This window comes from Meleagris gallopavo, chromosome 4 (genome assembly GCF_000146605.3).
Source record: "Meleagris gallopavo isolate NT-WF06-2002-E0010 breed Aviagen turkey brand Nicholas breeding stock chromosome 4, Turkey_5.1, whole genome shotgun sequence".
Classification (NCBI taxonomy): domain Eukaryota; kingdom Metazoa; phylum Chordata; class Aves; order Galliformes; family Phasianidae; genus Meleagris; species Meleagris gallopavo.
This window is the reverse complement of record NC_015014.2, coordinates 60,709,915-60,729,966: the sequence shown is the minus strand read 5'-3', so window position 1 is coordinate 60,729,966 and position 20,052 is coordinate 60,709,915. Positions and strand designations below refer to the sequence as shown.

Below are 20,052 nucleotides of genomic sequence, written 5' to 3'. Positions count from 1 at the left end.
CTTTTTTTTTTTTTTCTTTTTTCCCCCTGACAGCTGGCTAATGAAAACAGCCTGCACAGGAATCCAAACACAGCAGAGTGTCTTGCTTAGCTCCTGATCACAAATCTATCATTTGTAACTGGTGCCAATAAGAGGATTTATTTCTTTCTTTCGACAAAGGCACAGTGGAATCATCAAGAAACCTCTGCCGTGCCTTTATTAAGGCATCACAGCCGGCTTGTGCTGGTCTGGTTAGAGACAGGTGTGTGCCATGGTGTCTGTTACAGATGGCTTTGAGCCATGCGTTTATAAGTAGCCTATTGACCCTCGGGACCCCAACGATCAATTAACTATTTATGAGAGCACATACTGTATCATTTCTTGCCCTCTGTAATTGCTTAAAGGGTGTTTCTTTACGGAGCTGAAGGTGTCATTGCTTACAGGATAATTCCAAAATGTTGACCTGGAACTCCCAGTGTTTGATACCAAGTGGGACTTGGGTTCTAAAAAGAGAATCTTTAATTCTGAGAATTAAAGATTGCTTTTCAAAATAGCTACTATGAAACATGTATTGCAGGTGTGTTTTTTTAAATGGTGGTCTGAGCTAGTGCTATGTAAAATTGAATTTGGGACAGAGTAAAAGCAAATACAGAAATGCAATGCATGTCTTGTGGTAGGGTGTCACTTGACATTTGCTTGCTGTTTGTAGGATTTATTCAAGTGATAAAGCTGAAAACTGGAGTTTTTATGAGGAAATGATTTTTGTAGTGAATGTTTTTGAAGTGAACTTATTGCTTTCCTTGTCAGTCAAAAGTGTTGGTTTTCATACAGGCTTTTCTGAAGCCAGGTATATTTAAAATAAAAATTGCTGATCAGAGTAGAGCCCATGTTATCTCTCAAGGCATTACCCTACTTACTGGGCTGTAAGGGGCTGTGGTCTTTGCATGGTATTATGAGGTACGCACAGAGTTAGTGCTGAGACCACCTGCATCTGAGCCCTGTTTTAATGATGGAGCCCTGTTTAATGATGTTTTAATTTTGTACTGGTGTAGTGGTTGAGGAGAGGGTGGGAGACCTCTGAAATCCCGGTAGAATCACAGAATCACTAAGGTTGAAGACCAATGAGGTCATCAAGTCCAATCATCCTTCCATCACCACCGTACCCACCAAGCCACGCCCCAAAAACAGTAGTCCAGCAGCAATGTGGGGATGAGCTGTGAGCAGGATTAGTGCCAGTCTGGGTTGTTTGTTTATTTACTTACCTGGCTGAAGATCTTCAGTGAATTCATGACAGGAGTGTGACTTGTTTTGAATTGACAAAAACTTTGATTTAAGCACACTACTTGCCTGGATTTATTCTCCACTGCAAGTAACTGCTATATGAACTGCTCCTGTGCTCCCTTACCAATGTGTTTGAATCCTGACTTGGAAACCAGAGGTGCAGGCTAACTTGCTGTTCTGCTAGTTGGGTTGGGGTCCTGCACCACCTGGCTAGGCACAGCTCCTCAGTGTGCTCAGTAGACATGTACAGTGCTACCGGACCATAACAGTGATATGGGGAACTGACAGTGGCTTTTTATTTTTGTCTTTTTTTCCCTTTCCTTGCTGCCACCATTCTGCATCCCATTTTTCCCATCTTGTGTCAAACTGCAACGCTCGCATTTTTTCTCCTTTGAATCCCACTTGGCCCTCTCATCCATCCTTGTGCTGATCTCTCCAGTGGGTTTGTGTAGGCCAGTTCTTGCTTCATTTGTCACTTGTGGTAATCCTTAAAGCAGCAGTCTGCACCCAACATCTCCCCTCCTCCTCCCATTGTGTTTTTAAATGTGCTTATGTCCGTTTGCTTAATTTCATTCAATAGGTCTTTCCTTCTCTTTCTTAACCTGCCATTCAGATATCTGCATGGTGAGCACGAGCATTTATTTTTGTTGGTAGAATGCTCAGAATAACAGAAATGAGGAAACAAACAGAAGTCAGCAGCACAAGGATATTGTGTCTGCTGAGCTGCAAACATGGTGTGTCAGCGCATAAACCCACGTGGCAGCAGGGAGAGAACATTTTGCCTGAAGGCAAATGTGGAGCCAACAACAGGCTTTCTTACACCTTCTTTAAATCCTCTGACCCACATCACCCCGATCCATATCTGGGTATGTCCTATTGATCTTTTCCACTCTGACTCTTTCCATAAAACCCGTTCTGACCATTTTAATAGGATGTACGAAATCATTACTGCAGGCAGAATACAGAGAAAACTTGTTTCTCTTGCTGAGATCAGGGCTTTGGGTTCTTTTTTTGGAGGTGCCATATCTGTTCATCCTCCCTGGAACTAGCTAGCAGCATCAGAACCCCGTGTAACACTTCCAGTGGGAATCCAGGGAAGACCTAAATATGCTGTCTTTCAATTTAAAATAATGCAAGGAGTAGAACAGCAAAGAGAAGCTTTTGAAATGGGGCCCTTTTGGAGCACCTGCTGTTTCCAGCACTAAGCAACTGTAGATGGTGTTTAGTTAGAGACAGAGCAATGAAAGCACACCGGGTGCTTGGCTGCTGTCTGCCTGGCTGCAGTTTGGTGCCTCAGCCCTGGGAGTGCATTGATAAAGTCACTGCTATTGCAATGCAATGAGGGTGCAAGTGGTTAAAAGAGGGAGAAAGCAAGTGGGGGCAGTTGGTGTTAGAAAGGGGTGGCAGTGAGCATATGGGAGGATTTTTTTTATGGAGCAATCCAAACTTTTTGAAAGGAGTGTTCTTGAAACACCTTTTCAAACTTCTGCTGCCTGGAAGATATATTAGGTTCACTTAACAGCTGTGCAAATACACGTCTGGTCTGATTTTAGAACCTGCAGATGTTCAGAAGATAGCATCTAGCTGTGCAGAGATTTTCATTCAAGAATAAGCCAATCACTGGATTTTGTTTGGTCTTCTTTTTTTTAGTTCCCTCAGCTCTCTGAAAAGCATCAAAGTATCTGCAAGGCTTCTTAAGAAGTAGGATTGTTTTTCATGAATAACTCAGCTAGGGAGGATTTCAGCAAAATTATTAAATAAAGAAAAAATCACAACAAAGAAACCCCTAACACCCCACATTTACTGAGGCAGAACTCTGAAAGAGCTCAGCTCAGAGATTCAGTGGAGCATTTGCTTTGAGTCAGTCACGTGCTTCTATCCCTTGTCTTTTGTTGGGAGTCAGGAGCACACTGAGGGGCATCCTTCAGCTCAGGTCCATGAGTTGTTTTGATCTTTATGGGAAACCTGTGGTATAAATGGGAAGTGTGATGGCATGGGATAAATCTGCCTCCAATTTGCTGTGTGTGCCTCAATTGGCTGCAGAAGGAATGGGTGATGTTTTCAGGGAATCTTTTGTATGTCACAGAATTGCTTGGGTTGGAAGGGACCTCGGAGATCATGTATATCAGCAGAAGGCAATATTAGACTAGGTTAGGAAGAAATTCTTTACTGTGAGGGTGGGGAGGCACTGGAACAGGTTGCCCAGAGAGGCTGTGGCTGGCCCCCTCCATGGAAGCATTCAAGGTCAGGCTGGGTGGGGCTGTGAGCAACCTGCTCTAGGGGGAGGTGTCCCTGCCTATAGCAGGGGATCGGTACTAGATAATCTTTAAGGTCCTGTCCAACCCAAACCATTCTGTGATTCTATGAAGGAGTTTTTCCAGCCAGGAACCTGCTCTTACTTCATTTGTTCTTCTCTGTCTTAGCATTGAGGTTTAATATATATTTTAGTGTTGCCTTGATAGATGCAAAAATCTTCCTCAAAATACTGCATTGCTACTCTGATTGTATGGGTTTGCACCTCTCTTGGCCATGGTTGCTGTGGGTGCCTCGTGTAAGAGAGGATCCATTTTCAGCAAGGCTCAGAGCACGTATGTGGAAGTATCTGCTGTCAGCTGTAGATGTGCTGCCCTGCACTGGTGGGACTGGTCAGGGCGGTCTTGTCTGGTAAGCTGAGCATGTGGCAAAAGTGTTTTTTTTTTTTTTTTTTTCCTTTTCATTTTTGAGATGCAGACGCTCATGCATGTGATTTTCATTTTATGTTAATGCATCATCCACAACACATCCATTGTCTGTGCCCAACCTGACAGATGTTCATGTATTTACGGATGCAGAATTTTCCTTTTGTGCCACATTCAACAAATGTGCTAATTTCAGTTGGGTTGTAGTGCCGTTTGGTATAATTAAACCAAGTCACCCTGACCTTGATAAGGCACAGAATGTTGTTTTTAACCAGTGGTTGTTTTTTGCACCTTGGCAGTGCTGTGACTTTACACAGGAAATGACTTGCTAAGAGAAAATACAAGCAAGGTGCGATGATTGGAGCCTATGGTACTCCACAGTGGAGTCTGCAGCATGGTGGGAAAGGAGAAGTGCTGAGCTTTTTTAGAGGACCTTTGTTTTCATTCCTTACATGCCAGAAAGAAATGATATCTTATCCATAGTGTTTTAGTGTTTGGCCTTGGTGTGTAGTGCTCCCAATGGGGCACGAGGGAGGAAAGAAAAGCCCTTCACGTTGGCACAAGCAGGTAGAATGTAGTCGAGCAACCTTACCCCAGGGCCATACTTGGCTGTGTTAAGTATAAATCAAACAGTCCTCCAGAGATTAAATATTTACAGTAAATCTAGAAAAATAAAAGATCAGCAAGCAAGAAAGATGTTATCTGTCAGAAAAATTTGTTGCTTGCTATAGGCTTGAGGAGATCAAGCCGTGTACTAGCTGCCTTCAGCCTGTAGTTCGTATCAAATCTGTGCCTTGAACATACTCTCGGTTTTATTCTCTTTCTCTACTTTCAGTGTGGTTTCAGAGAAAACGTAACTGCTTATAATGGCCGTTTCACTTCAGCAGATCATTAATGCAGTGGTTGGGGAGGTATGGATCTTTGTGTTAGCAACCAGGCAGGATTCTTGTGAAACTCGAGTCATCTACAGAAAGAAATGCTTTTGGAGCAGCAGAATTGTATTTATTGTTAGGTTTTGGAGAGCACAGTTGTAATTTCTCTTTGCCAGGTGGCATATAATGAAACCCATTCCCTGTCCTTAACTTCCTGATACCGATCTTGAAGCGGAGGTCCTGCCCTGAGGTCTAAGACCCTTCGGGTCATTGTGTCTGCACCATAAACTACTCCTAATTAGTACTCATAATTATTGCTCATCAGCTGTTGTAGTCATGAGGTCCCCATTCAGAAGCTTTTAAGGACAGCAGGAACATTTCCTTTTAATGTGCTGAGGGGAAAAGAACATGTTTGGAACCATTGAAACATGCCACATAAATGGTTTTGGCTGAGTAGGTACATTCACTTTGTGATGTACAAGTGAACATTTGTGAATCATGCCTTTGGCCTTTTGCATTGCTTCTGTGGCATGGGTTTCCTTGATGCCCCTGAAAGTAGAACGGAATGTTGTGGCATTTGGGGCCTTTTTTTTTCTTTTTGCTGTCGTGTTTTAAATATGCAGATGCTTTTAGTTTCATCTTACATACAGCTAGGTTGTCTCCCTGTTGAGTACAGGAGGCTCCTTTCAGCCTTGCTTTCAACTCTGATTTAAAGAACTTGCCTGTACAGATAGGGTATTCTGGCCCAATGCATCATTATACCATACCCCATATTTGTGTATCTTGGGGGTAATTCACCCTGCTATCCTTGTCGTGATCATAAAGATCCCTTCCAACCCCAACTATGATTCTAAGATCATCTAATTCCAACCTCTGCTATTGGCAGGATCACCTCCCTCTAGATCAGATTGCTTACAGTTCATCCAGCCTGAACTTGAGTACCTTCAGGGAAGCTTCCAAGGACCCTCACCAGTGATTCCAGGAAAGCATTCCAGTGTTTGTACAATGCTGGGTAGGCTTTGCTATTGCTGCTTGCACAATGGCTTCTCCTGAAGTGTGAGTCACGGTAAAGTTTGTTGATCTCTTTTAGAATGGCATAAAACTTCTCAGAAGTCCTTGTAGAGATCAGAATTGCTCTTGTTATTTAACCCTAAGTAAATGCAATGTTGGTTTCTCCCTTTGCTTTGAAGCATTTGGTGCAATTCCAGTGTAGGTACATGCACTTCTATTCAACTGAAGGGAGGCTTGGCTAAATTTAGGTCAGCCGAGTAATGATATATAGCTAAAATAAGATCAATTCTACCCATTTTCCCCTTATGATTTATGTCTAGGCCAACTGCTAAACTAAAAAGAAGTCTTGATATTGCTCAGTGCCATTTTACGGTAATGCACCTGAGGTAGAAGCCAGCCAGCAAATAATGAATACTAAAACATTCAATAATTCTAGATTTTCCAGTTTTTTTCAACATTTGAAAGTGGAATGTGCTGCAGTACCTTTCAGAAAGCAATAAAGCCGTATAGTGAAAGATTGATGAGAAGATTGAGACTGAGTGTTAACGATTCCCTTTTAAGAAGCTGGCTTAAAATGTGCTGAACAGCACCATTTTATTTTGTAAACTGATTTAACTGATGAGGAACTCATTGTCAGAGCCATCATTTGGAGCAGTGACTGGGAGGATGCAGACTAGCAAGGCTGGTAGGAGGGCTTCCTTCCTTCTTGCCTTTATACTTCTGACTTAAAACAGCCTAAATACTAAAGCACTGGCTTACCTAAGGTCTGACTCCACAATTTACAGGCTTAGTGAGGATTTTGGATGCATGGGGAACATCTGCTCTCAGATTGCTTTAAATATTCTTTTCTTGTTGCTTGACACAGACCGGTCTGTTCTGCTTAGCCAAGGTGTGTCGTGCTCAGCAAAAAAGAGCTGTGTAGAGGATTTCAAGTGCCGTTGTTGCATTTGTTGATATAGCAGCCTCTGAAATGCACTGGAAATCTGCCTGTGTCCTGTGTGTGGTTTTTGGGACGATCAGAAATACCTGCTGGGTTTCATAGGAGGTGTTGGGTCAAACCTGGCCACTTTCTGAATTCTGTTTGCTGCAGAATGTTTTCTTCTTTTCTGTTTTGCAGTTAAACAAATTCTGTGAAAGTGTAGTTAATTGCCTGTGTTAGTTGCCACACATACCTGTGACATAGTAGGAGGATGCTTTTGAGGGCAGGCCAGCTCAATCTGGAAACATGGGAGAGGCACTGGTCAAAGTCAGTTGTCCTATTCCTACTCAAAACTTCAACCTCACCATGTTTTCCCATCTTCATCTGAAAGTATGAGCTGAGCACGGCTGCTCTTCTGGACTTGTTGGTGGTATGTAGCAACATATATGTTTGAGTCTGAACCCAAAAGTGATTTTGGGTTTTGCAGAGATGTTTAGGTCAACTTATAGTCTACAGAATGCTGGCATACCCCAAACTGGAAGGGACCCGCAAGGATTATCAAATCCAGCTCCCGGCTACAGAGAGTGAGGATGAAAAAGAAGGTGGATGGAGAAGCAGTTGTGTTGGTTGGTGGCAGCTCATCCATCTCTCCTGGTCCTCTGAACACGTCTGTGATCTGTCCCTCAGATGCCCCACAAATCAATGGGTGTCACCCACTCTCAGCATGAGGCCACATGGCCCAATGTTCTTTCAGCTTGAATCTGTTTGTGTTGGGGTGATGAATCCTGCTGTGGTAGGTTGTGTTATTTATGTGAATGAAAGGGTCCCATAGCATTTCTAATTTCATGCATGGGTAATTCTTCTGTGCCCCTGACATTTTTTGCTCCCCCACACCTGTCAGCTGTACAGGGATGCTCATGAGTGTCAGGAGTACCAAGGCAGGACTCTCATATGTCTTCCAGTTACCACCGCCATAAACTACTCTGAAATGCCATTATTTTGTCAGAGCCCTCCAGGAATGCCTTCTAACTGAAATCGAGTGTAGAGTTATTTGTAGAAGTTGTTGGAGCTTGTTACTCAGCCCTGCTTGAAGCCAGGGGGAACTGGAAAGGTGAAAGGCAGAGGAACAAAGGCCTGGAAAGAATGGAGGTAAGAGAGGCGATGCACTGAGCTTTGCAGCTTTTTAGCTGGCTGTCTGCAAATAAATCAGAGTAGCACAACTACACAGTATTCAGTGCAGCATGGCCCCACTGGGCTCCCCCTGCACTGCTTGGGCTGCCCAAAACCACCCTGGAGTTTCCAGGGCAAGTGACTCCAAGGGCAAATATGTAATGCTGTGTGATGTGGCAGTGTGCTGCATTCTGTCTGCCCTGGTATTCCTGTGCAGTGGTGTTGCACTGGGACACAGGATGTCAGTGGGTCGTAGCAAAGAGTTTGGGGCATCCAGGTTTTGCAGCTGGTGTTATCAAGCCTGTTGGTTTTGGCAAGCTTCTGTGTATGGTATATGAGTGAGGGACATGGGGAATTGCAAGACCTACTCTATGTAAAGTGTTGGGCTGATTTTTCTTTTGTTTTTCCCTTTTTCCCCAAGTAATGATGTAGGGGAATGTGTAAGATGGAGATTGGCCCTGTGTGGGATGCTTCAGTGTGAGATGAGGCCCTTACTTCTCCCAGTGAGCCCTGAAAACACAAACCTCCATCTCCTCCCACAACTCATACCTGCACATCACTTTCCTCCCAGCAGTGCAGGTTTGCAATGTTTAATTCTGAGGAGGCTGGACAGAATTCTGTAGGTGTCAGCTTGCTTCTCACTCAGTGTCCCTGGGATCACCTCCCTGGTTGGTAGGTGCTCTGAGGACATTGCTCATGACAGCTCTGAGCTGGAGGGGGACTGCTCACGTCTGTGTCATGGTTACATGTTAAATCAGCACTGAAAATCACAGTCAGTCTGAAATTGCTTGTAGGGATATTGTGTCTGTCTGGAAGTGAGTTTCAGCAAGTAATTGTGAACATCATTGCCTCTGAAAGAGGGTGAATTTCTCTTATTGTGATCGTGGTGTGAGCTGGTAGCATCATTTCTCTGGGCGTCATCTCCTTCATGGAGCTGCTGGAAAGGGAAGAAATCTGGAAACCAGTGTACGTGCACCAAACTTTCACAGGGCAGCTGGAATGGACCCACAAGGATAATCAAATCCAGCTCCTGTCTCTGCACAGGATCACCCAAACCTTCTGTCTAAGAGCAGTGTCCCAGTGCTCCTTGAGCTCCAGCAGCTCAGGGCTGTGCTCACTGCCCTGGGCAGCCCGTTCCATGCCCACCACCCTCTGGTGCAGACCCTTTCCCCAACCCCCAGCTGCTCCTCCCCTGACACAGCTCCATGCCATTCCCTCTGGCCCTGCCGCTGTCACAAGAGCAGAGCTCAGTACTGTCCTTCACTCCCTGTGAGGAGCAGCAGCTGCCATGAGGTCTCCCTTCAGCTTCTCTGCTCTGGGCTGAACAAATCACGAGACCTCAGCTGCTCTTCATACATCTTATCCTCTAGAGACTTCCCCATCTTCACAGTCCTCCTTTGGATGCTCTCTAATAGTTTCTTGTCCTTCTCATATTATAGCCCCCACACTGAGTTTAATTGCCCAGCCTGTGTGAAAATCTGTATGTGAGATGACAGCTCGACCTTCAGGAAGTAGAAATGCCAGCAGTGAACAAAGAGGGAGAAGTCTGGTCTGCTTCAGGAGTAAGGTTCCCAGAAGTGTCCAGTGTTGAGCTCCCAATGAAAGCTGTCACAGGATTGCAAAACCTACACAAGCTGGCACCAGCAGTTGCCTGTAGCTGGTCTCCAGCCCTGAGGAGCGATGAATTTGATCAGATCTGGCTCTGAGCCCTGAGTATCAGCACAGAGGCAGTTGAGGAGTGGTGGAGCTTTGCTTGCTCCTGTAATGTAATACAGAAAAGTGGCTTTTGGATGTATCTCAGAACGTGTGTGCTTTCTGTAATGGCCTGGTCAGAAAAGCTAGATCAGAGTCTTGCTTTGCAAAAGCAATGTATTGCCATTAAATTCTGCCTTAGGGAGCAGCTGTCCTCAGGCACTGTGGGACACTAAGAGAGTGGCAGGAACCTGAGCTGTTCAGTCATATAGGAGTGAGGATGATAGGGAAGGCTGATGCCTGATTTTTCTGCTCTCCTAGTAGTACTCTTCACTCTTCCTTTTGATTCCAATCTTTCCACCTATCCACCCACTGTTTTTTTTATTCACCAAAGGTTGTAGGAGAATTTGCAGCAACACTTATTTTCACCCATCATCCTTGTCAGCTCTTTACGGGGAGCTGTGCAGCTTGTGGTGGTAGAGGAGCTTTGCAGGAGCAGCTGGGGGATTGCACCAGCCTCGGACGGATGGAGGATGTGCATCCAGCATGGTGCCACTGCTCCTGACATGGGGATTGCAGTGATGTGTGGAATGTGAGAGCATCTTGTGCTGGGGTGGGTGAATCAGAGCAGTCTCTTTTGGTCCTCAGAAGCTGGGAATTGTTCTTAGATTAAGAGCTGTGCCTTCAGCTGAGGAGCCATGTCTAACTTTCCTAGGTGGATCTTGGCACCAGCTCATTGCTGTGCATTTTTTTAGAGCAATTTCACTATTACCATGGCTCTTTTTGAGTATTGTAAATAAAATACATCTTAAGTGACCATCATTTCACCATGGTGATGTCCAAGTTGGCAGCCAGCTACATGGTTTAGGTTACTTGCTGATAATTTGGTCCAGCTTGTTGCCAAGGCAAAGGAAAGATGCTGTTACTGAAAGACAGACAACAGGAGAGCATAGGAAGATAAGACAGAACTGCTGGCCTCTTGCCATCCCAGGTGTTTCGTGTAGTTTTATGGAGGTAGGAGATACAAGAGCATTTGCTTTATCTTACAATATATTTTGTAGTTTTTCATCCTATTATGGCATCTCTCCTCTACACTCTTGTAAATGGAAAGCTTTTGGAAGAGGCTGCCCTGGGTGCCAGTAGTGGAGATGTGAGGCTGAAAGGCCGAGCTTCAAGGGGAGTGTGGTAGGAGCACCAAGGCAGGAGACAAGGACGAGGTTTGGAGATGGCTTGCAGTGAGACTGCATTCAAGTGGGAAGCTTGGGCTTAACGATATGAACTGGAGTGTATTTGGAGATGTCTGAGGTGCTGACAGCATGGGGATAGAGCAGCTGAAGCTAAATGCAAGACATCTGTGCAGAGCAGCCCTTTGAGCAAGTCTTCTTGCAGGATCAGAAATCTAGAGAGCGGTTTGGGGCAGCATGATTTGAGAAGGCTTTGGATGCCTGCACCAGTGGGTGATGGGAGGACGCCAGAAGATGGGGGCAGGTAAGAGTATAGGCAAATGCTGACCGAGATGAGCATCTGAAAGGCAGGGTGAGCCACAGCCATCAGGGTGTGTGTTTATCTTTGCAGCCGTGATTATTTTCGGATCACGGTTCAAGGGAGTAAAACGTCAGCGCCTGCTATTAATAGTGTTGCTGGCAGCGAGGCTCTTTCTTATTGCTGACAGGTGAGAGGAAGATAATTTTGTTTTATCCTGGGTATGAAAAAGTACAAAAATGAGATGGGCTCTGATTCAATCCCTTCAATCCTGAAAAGATTAGAAGGAGATCCCCTGTAGTCCTTAAGAATGAGGATATGGCTTGTTTTCCCTGGGCGCTTCCCTCCTTATCCAGATGTGCTGTGCATGTATTGCTGGAGGAGGGATTGGGTACGGAGCTGCAGCTGGCTAGGGTCAGTGAGGAACAGTGAGCCCATGCAAAAAGCAATCTAAAGAATTTCAGTTCCTTCTCAGAGTGCTGAGGCATTGGAACAGGCTGCCCAGGGAGGTGGTGGACTCACTGTATTGGGAGGTGTTGAATAAGATGGGTAGATGTGGCTCTGAGGGACGTGGTTAGAGGGCATAGAAAGGATGAGTCGATGATTGGACTAGACAGTCTTAGTGGTCTTTTCAACCTTAATGATTCTATGATCTAATTTCTCTGAGATTTGAAGGATTTGCTCAGAGGAGAAAAGCACCAACCTGAGACCAGCAGTATGCATGGGGATCCTCAGAATGACTTCAGGTAGCAAATCCCTGTTTGCAAGAAGCACTGCTCCCCAAGGAAGGGATTTAACCATCCCCACAGTGGATCAGACAGTGCTGGGCTCGCAGCTTTGGGACCCAGGCATTTTTCTGCAGGCTGGTGGCAGTCCACAGCATGGACATTGAGCAGTGAAAGTAGTGGGACTGATCATGTCGGTGCAAATGGGAGCCAAATACAACTTGCATTGTTTGAGCAGATGTGTCCTGTCTGGTGCTAATTATAAGCGTTTCATGCACAACACACACCAGTAGATGTGCCAGATAGTATTTCTTTTCATGTTTAACTTGGAATCATTATAATTAAGCTTTAAAGTTGTAAGTTGAAACTAACAAGATGTGCGTGTTTTCTTGGTTCTACTTGTGGTGGAGCAGGTGTTTGGTGTGGAGCTGGGCATGTCAGAGAAGTGTGAAGAGTTCCTGTGCTCTGCCCTGGCAACCATGTTTAGCTTTGTTTTTAAAATAGGCAGAAAACCTAAAAATTTGGGAAATGTGCTATTTTATAAACTTTGGAAGGGTTTTGTTGAATAAGCTTTGCTGGCTGATTGGGCACGTGAGCTGTCTGTTAAGAAAGAAAAAGCATTAACATATGGAGGGAGCAATGGAGGTGTAGGTAGAGATGAGTGTCTTGTTTTGGGGAAGATGAGTCAAGCATCTGAACAGCCACTCCCAGGAGCAGCTGCTGTGCACGATGCTGGGCAGCAGGGATGGGCTGCTATATGGCACTTTTCTGGGGCGTACCAAGTGGGGTGCATCCCTGAGAGTCATTCTTGTCATCTCTGCTCCTCAAATGCAAGGGAAACCCAGAAACTCTGTTTTTGGGCTATGCCACTGGAGTTGAAATTGGTGGCAGTGTGCATAGGGATGATGAGCAACACGTTACTCAGTTCAGTGGTCCAGCCAGTGTGCTGGAGGGGCATAGGATGAGTGATAGAGGGCTGAAGGTATTGTCAGGTAGTGCACAGTCACCACATGATGTGCATTTGTAAAAATAACGCTGAAGAGCAAAGAGCCATGAGCTAGTGGAGGCATTTGATTTGTGTGCAGAAGGAAAGCAGCTACTGGTCCTTGGCACTCCTGGGTCTCGTCTGGAGTCTTGTCTGTATAAATTACAGTGTGAGGTTTGGGCAAATGCAGGGGGATGAGTGGCACTGTTGCAGTGGTGGCAGAGAGGAGATGTTTTAACTGCTTGTGATAAGTGGGTCAAGATGGGTCCCAGCGTGTTAAAAATTAGCTGTTGACCTACATAGCAACAGTGTGATGATGGCTGACAGCAGGAGCAAAAGCAAGTGTTACTGCTGGAACTGTGCATGGCTGAGTGCAGTGGCGAGGCTTGGAGTTGATTTATCCTGGGTGTTTTGTTTCTACCCCACTGCTCCTTGGCTGTTGAGCCGTGGATTGCAGCCATCTCTTTCTGATGGGGTACCTGAGTTCCAAAGTCACAGCATGCCGAGATCTCCTCTGGTCAATCTTCTCCATGTAAGGCCACATTCATCCTGTGCAGCAGAAGTCCACATTTTCCGTATGTCCACATTTGTCATAGAATCCCTCATTAACTGATATAATTGAGTAATGGCTTTCTTGGCTGTTAATTAAGCAGCATCCAAGCTGAAATCACTTTTGCCCTGTGATGAAAGCATTAATCTTCTCAGGTCAATTAAAGAGACTTCGTTACATGTTATCACATCGCATGTTATGTGATGATCTGCTTTAGTTAAGATCCAAGTAATCCATTCATTTAACTTTGTTTTTCTTAAGTTGTCTTGCTAGTGGAGCCAAACAATGCTTCAATGCTTTGGAGTTGCAGTAGTTTTTAATTTCATTGGCTCCCATGTTGATTGGCCAGCCCAAGCAGCTGGTTGGGATGGATACCAATGTCCCTTGGTGAGGTTCATACCTCATGTGAGCCATTTTGCTGGAAAGCCAAGCAAACACATGGCTTCCTGTGCTGTGGCTGGATCTAGGGGGGTGCAGCAAGCAACCAAGTGTCTGTGCAATTGGGGGCCAGGACTCAATGTGGTGAAAATGCTGGTGTGACAGAATAGTGTCACTGCATGCAAGTTGGGATTTGCCCATCGTGTCCCATCACAGCTGAGGATCACCCATTGCTATTAGGTGCCAAGGGCTGAATATAGCAGAGACCAATGCAGGGCCACCCAGGATAGGGTGCCCAGGTCCATTTCCAAAAGTGGCTTTTGTAGATCTCCATGGAGGCATATATCCATACTTTATAACTTTATAATTGTTGGTGTCTACATTTTGTTTTTGAGGAGCTTTATGTATGGATTCCTCTGAAAATGAATATTTCCCTGGTGTTGCCAAGGGGAAAAGCAATCTGGGTCCGTGCTTTCAGAGCACTTTAGCCCCTAGGCAGCTACATGTGGTGCTTTGTCTCCTGCAGGCTCCTGCTTCTGGGTGGCTGTCCTGGACGGCAATGTGGTGGGGATCGTGGCAGCGCGGGGCAATGAGGAGGACAACACGGTGGAGCTGCGTCGCATGTCTGTCGACTCCAACTACCGTGGCAAGGGGATTGCCAAGGCCCTGGGCCGCAAGGTGCTGGAGTTTGCCATGCTCAACAACTACTCCTCTGTCGTACTGGGGACCACAGCTGTGAAGATGGCGGCCCACAAGCTCTACGAGTCCTTGGGCTTCAAGCACGTGGGTGTGGTTGAACATTACGCGCTCCCAGGGATGACGCACTCCTTGCTGGAGAGAATGTTCTTCCAGCTTCGCTACCACCGCTACCGCCTGCAGCTCCGTGAAGAATAAAACCCAACCACCGAGCAAAAAAAGCTATTTTTCTCCTTTCCCCCCTACCAAAAAAAAAAAAAAAAAGAAAAAAATAATAAATTACCCTTCTCTTTCTTGTCACCGTTTATTTGCCAATTTTGTCTCCCCTCTTGCTCCCTCATCTCATCCTGGCTTGCTCCGTGCAGCCTGGTGGCCCAGCCTTGCGTGCTGGATGCAGTAGGGCTGGAAGCCAGCATCCTGCAGCCCAGCCTCCTAGGGACCGACAGAAAGCACAGAACCTTCCCTGCAACGTCACACCGCCACTCTGGTGCGCCCAGTGTTCTCCTTTTCCAAGTGTAAGATAACATAGCGATGCATACATCATAGTGCAGAGAAAATTACTTGAATGCAGTTTTCAGTATTTCACACACCAGTAAGTATAGAATATGCATCCATCTTACCTTTATTTACTGGTTAATAGTTTCCAAGGAAAATGTGGGGGGCAGCCCCCAGCCCAACCCGCTTGCTGCAATGCATGAAGAGGAAGCGTGTGCACGCACTCCAACACATCGCACTGCCACCACGGCACTGATGTTGCACTTTTTTTGGATGTGCCTCATCCTGCCAAATGTCTGAGAGCCCCTCGGCGTGTCAGAACCACCACAGCTCCATCCTCATCTCCTTCCTAAGCCAGCAACCAGACTCGATCCGTCCGAACTCTGAGCCCCGATGTAACATAGCCGAAGTGAAGATCAGCCCCATCTATCTCCTGCGCTACTGTCGCCACGTGTGACCTGCAGTCCTGGGCCAGGCTCCGCATGTGACTTTCTCTTTGCTGCCTTTTGGGGTGGGTGTTCTTTTTGTTTGGTTGGTTGGTTTGATTTTATTATTTTTAATTTTTGTTGTTGTTCATTTTTAGTTCTGGCTTTTGCTGAATGGTGTCGTTGAGGCATAATGGAGGCTGCAGTTCCTATGGTAACACATTTGCACATTAATGTGCGCACCAACTCCGAGCACTTCAGAGAAGCAATGTGACAGATAATAGCATTTTGGGGAGCTCTGGGGGGTGGGGGGCACATACTTATTATCTTAACCAGCTGCTTGTTTGATCCATGTAGATGGCCTCACTGCAGCCTGCCATAAAAGATAATTAACCGCTTTAATGATGTCAGATTTGTGAATTGTACAATGCAAAAAGCAATGCAAAGCAGATTCGGCATGTGTCTGTACCCAATATGTATGTACAGTGCCTGCCAACTAAGAGTAACCAAGGTTACAGCTTCTCCTAGCCTGAAATATCAACTTTTATAACTTATTTAAACAAATAGCAACTTTGCATGAATTATGTCTTGGGGGAGAGGGAAAAGAAAAGTTGCGTAGATTTTACTTTTAAAACGTGGCATCAGAAATATAAAAAGAAACACTTCTGGCTGCACTTAATTTGGGGTGGGTGGAGGGGTTTCAGCTATGTTAATACATTCAAAAGGAAAAGCCCTTTCACTTAGTTCCTGGCGGGAAAGAAGTAGTTGCTATTTCACCAAGTATGAGTTTAGGGGGGGAAGATGTTCACAATCAACTCGGAGAGAGGATAGGGGACGTATCAACAGCTCTGAAAGCATCTCGGTGTGCGGGAGGGGCAGTGGGCAGGGAGGTGCGGGGTCCCATCCCTGGGCAGGACAGCACCAGGGCAGCCCCTTCCCCATATGTGGTGCCAGCAATAAGGGGGGAAGGGGCAGAGGAGGGATGCTGTAGCGTGAGGTTAATTAACGCCATTTCTGTATGGGGCACTCTATTTTTAAGTCTTACTATGCTGTACATTTCTCCTGAAGCTGAAATAATGTACTGTTGGTTGGGGGGTTTTGTATAGTGTACAGAAATGGGCAGAATATTTTCTTGCTGCTTTCAGTGATTTATTAACCTAAGGAAAATAGACAACTATAAAGTATTAGTGAAAGGGAAAGGAAAAAAAAAACACAAAACAGTTTGTGCCTTTTTTAGTTTATTTTTCTGTTGCTGTATAATCACTGCACTAAAATCTTTCCAGAGGGGAAAAAAACCAACACACATCTAGTCTCTTAATAAGGGAGGAATATGTAAAGCCTAAACTGAGCATTAGTTTTTTTTTTTTTTATTGGAGTACTTAATTGAAAGAATGTCGCTGGTTTTATTTCATACCTGTGCCTTTGTAATGGAACCATCACATCGTCCTATCAGAAAAGCCAGACCCAGAATCAACTGCACCAGATCCCACAGACACAGAAGTACCATCAGCCTACTGGGATTGCTTTTAAGATGAGCAAACTGAAGCCGGTGATGGCAGAACCTGCTGGTGATACATGCTGGGTGCTGGGGATGTGCCGAATCTTTGCCACTTGGCCACCAGTTGGCTAGCAAAGTTTGTCCCGTAACGCTCTCGTGCGTTGCTCCGTGACCTGTGGCTTTTTAGAAGAAATCCATCCCTTGCTCCCCGTGCCATCCATCCTGGGCAGCTGGGACGGAGGGGCTGGCTGTCAAGCATGCTGCTTTGTGTTTGCCAAAGAAGATGGACAGGGCTCATGGGTGCGATGCTGCTGGTGCTGCCCTGGCTGGGCTGTATTTCACTGGACAGCTCTTAGGTGCCAGTGTGACATCCACGGTGCAACAGTAGGAAGGAACGACCCCAGAGTGATGTTTAGATGCTGACCTGGCTGATCCATCATACGCTGTGCCCCACTCAGGGTGCACCCATTCAAATGGTGCCATGTGGAGGAGAAGTCAGAGCCTGCAGCTCTCTGCATGTGCTCCCAGAAGCGGCCCTGTAGCCCCAGTAGTAAGCTCCTTGCTCCTCCTGCATGATGCAGTCCTGCAGCAGGACCAGTCCTGTGTTCTTTTCCTTGGCTCAGGCATCATTTTTCTGCTCCCAGTTCAGCGTCAGGCACGGAACAACACAGAGTTCTGGGCTTGTTCCTGGCTAGAAGATCTGGACCAACTGCCTGGACTCCTTGAAAACCTAATTGTCATCTAATCCCAACAGCAACTCTCAGCAGAGGTTGCTCCTGACTAATGGTGGTTTCTGCCCAAGCACATCTATAGCAGGAGCAGAGGAGGGGCAGTACATCCCTTGTAAAGCTTGGCTTGGAGTTCAGCCTTGCTTGGTGAATATGAAAGCTACTGAAACCACTTCAGGGCCAGGCAAAGCAGCTGGATAACTGCAGGGATGTCCTCCTGCTGAGCTAGGCACCTGCACTTTGCTGTTCCGTGGGTTGCATCTGCCGCGCTCGCATTGCATGGTGACGCTGTCATCCTTTTAGCATCATGGCTGTTCTGCTCATCCTCACACAGTGGGGTCTGCTCATGTGTCCTCAGCTCAAAGCCAGAGATCACCTGGGAGAGCAACTAGGGGTGCAGAAGACTCTTTCTTAAAAGATAGTAGGAAATTTTGCATTGTAGTGGCTCAGGAATTGCCCTAAGAGATGAGTTCCCTTGGAGATGAGCAGGGACACCCTGCACATCTTGAGCAAACAGCATTCCAAGCACACATCATGTTTGGCAATAAGGTCTATGGGGAGCTCAGCCCCTGGATGCAGACAAGCCAGCAATGAAGAATGTGGTTTCCAATTTTACTTGCAACCCCTGCACTGCTGTTTGTTGTCAGCTCATGCCATGGCCTCCCTTGAGTGAAGGCGGTAGCACCTGTGAGATGCTCAGAGCTGTGCAGTGCTCCTGGCTGCAGGGACATCGCTGCTTCTCCCTTGTGCTGGTGTCACTGCACCTATGGTCAAGGCAGCACCAAAGAGGTCAGTGGGAGTCCCAGGATAAGATTCCCCAAGGAAATTGGGATTTTAGGAATCCCAGTGAGGAGCATCCACTGCTCACTGAGTCTTTTTGATTCTCCATGCAAGGCTGCTGCCTTTTAATTTGGCACATTTCCTGGCTGAGGTGCAAATGGATAGAGAGTGACTGCAGGGATCCCAGAGCTGCCAAATACACAAGGGTAGGAACCAGCTCCGGTTACTTCTGAATTAACAATCTAATTTTAAATTTGCTGGGAGCCTGCGTTTCATTAGCGCTGGTATAATGCTGTTGGTATGCACTCTATTTAAAGCTTAATAAAGGCATTTTAATTCCAAGCTAACTGGAGTCTTGCGGTGGAATGTACTGTACCGCATAAAGAAAATGAATGGATGCAAGCTATTAAATAAGCTTTAACATGCAAAAGGATCTTTTTGCCCCCCCCCCTTTTTTTTTCTCCCTGAAAAAATCCTGAGCAAAATCCTGAGCAAAAGTGTGCTCTTGCACTCCTCAGTAACAGAGACTATGCACAGAGATTAGTTATCTCCCACTGAAAAGCTGCTGCCTGCAATCTCCTTGTGAGTAGTTTTCATTCAGAATGAAAGGAGCCAGAGAATCCTTTGAACAAGTTGCTTAGAACACAGTGTGGCTAAAAGCAGGACCTGTAAGGCAGCTTAAGGAAGGGGATGGACACTTTAGCAGGGTCTGCTATGATAGGACAAGGGGAAATGGTTTCAAACTGGAACAGGGAGATTTAGATTGGACATAAGGAAGAAGTTTTTAACAATAGTGGGGGTGAGGCACTGGAACAGGTTGGCCCATATGGGGAAGCCCCATCCCTGGAGACACTCAAGGTCAGGCTGGAGGGGCTCTGAGCACCTGATGGAGCTGTAGGTGTCCCTGTTCATTGCAGGAGAGTTGGACTAGATGGCCTTTAGGGGTCCCTTCCAACTCAAACAATTCTATGAGTCTATGAATTGGAGGTGCTGTTCATTGTATGATAGACAGCTAGAGGAGAGAGCATGCTTTTAACAACAGAGTAGCTGGAGATGGACTTACTGAGATCAAGAGCATAGAAAATACCTAATGCAACTGTAAATCCATTTACAAATAACATGTTTGGATGCAGAAGCAGCTACTGCTATGTAAGCATAATGAGCATATAGCTAACATAGTTTTCAGTTTCTTTGCCTTCAAAGCTTAGTCTTTTGACTTGTAATATGTATATTTGCTTTTTTTTAATTAATAAAAACTATTATTAGGTTTCACAAAGCATCCTTTGCTTTGTGAGTTGTACTTACAATTGTGCTGGGCCGTTAGCTTTAAGCCGTTTGTGTGCTTGTGTTATTTTATCAAAGCAAAAGTCTTCTTGAGACAAATGCAGTAAAGGCTACAAAAATAATAATTATTATTATTAATTTTTTTTTTTAATTAATGTTAAGCAGATGTGTGGTATGCATTTGGAAAATGTCCAGTGTCAGTTGGGGCTCCATGGCTCTGTGTGCCCATGGCGGTGGTGTTGGTTCGCGGGGCTGCCTCTGCACCTCCCCTCTTTTGTACGAGACCGATGTGAAATTAGTCTTGTGTTCTCTATGTCCAGCCTCGTATGTACTGTATTTGTAACAGGAAGCGGCTACAAGTCCTCAAAGAAATACGAACCTATTTTAAAACAGCAATAATTACACTGTAGAGCAGGTGGGGGCG

The 20,052-nt window shown here is 45.7% G+C and overlaps 1 protein-coding gene across 1 annotated transcript; it reads left to right on the top strand.

Moving 5' to 3' along the window:
• The first annotated feature begins 12,770 nt into the window (after window positions 1-12,770).
• Window positions 12,771-17,915, top strand: NAT8L (N-acetyltransferase 8 like). Its single transcript, XM_031553289.1, has 2 exons — window positions 12,771-12,791; window positions 14,218-17,915. The coding sequence occupies exons 1-2, from the start codon at window positions 12,771-12,773 to the stop codon at window positions 14,614-14,616; spliced, it is 420 nt and encodes a 139-aa protein (XP_031409149.1). The 3' UTR covers window positions 14,617-17,915.
• Window positions 17,916-20,052: the final 2,137 nt, after the last annotated feature.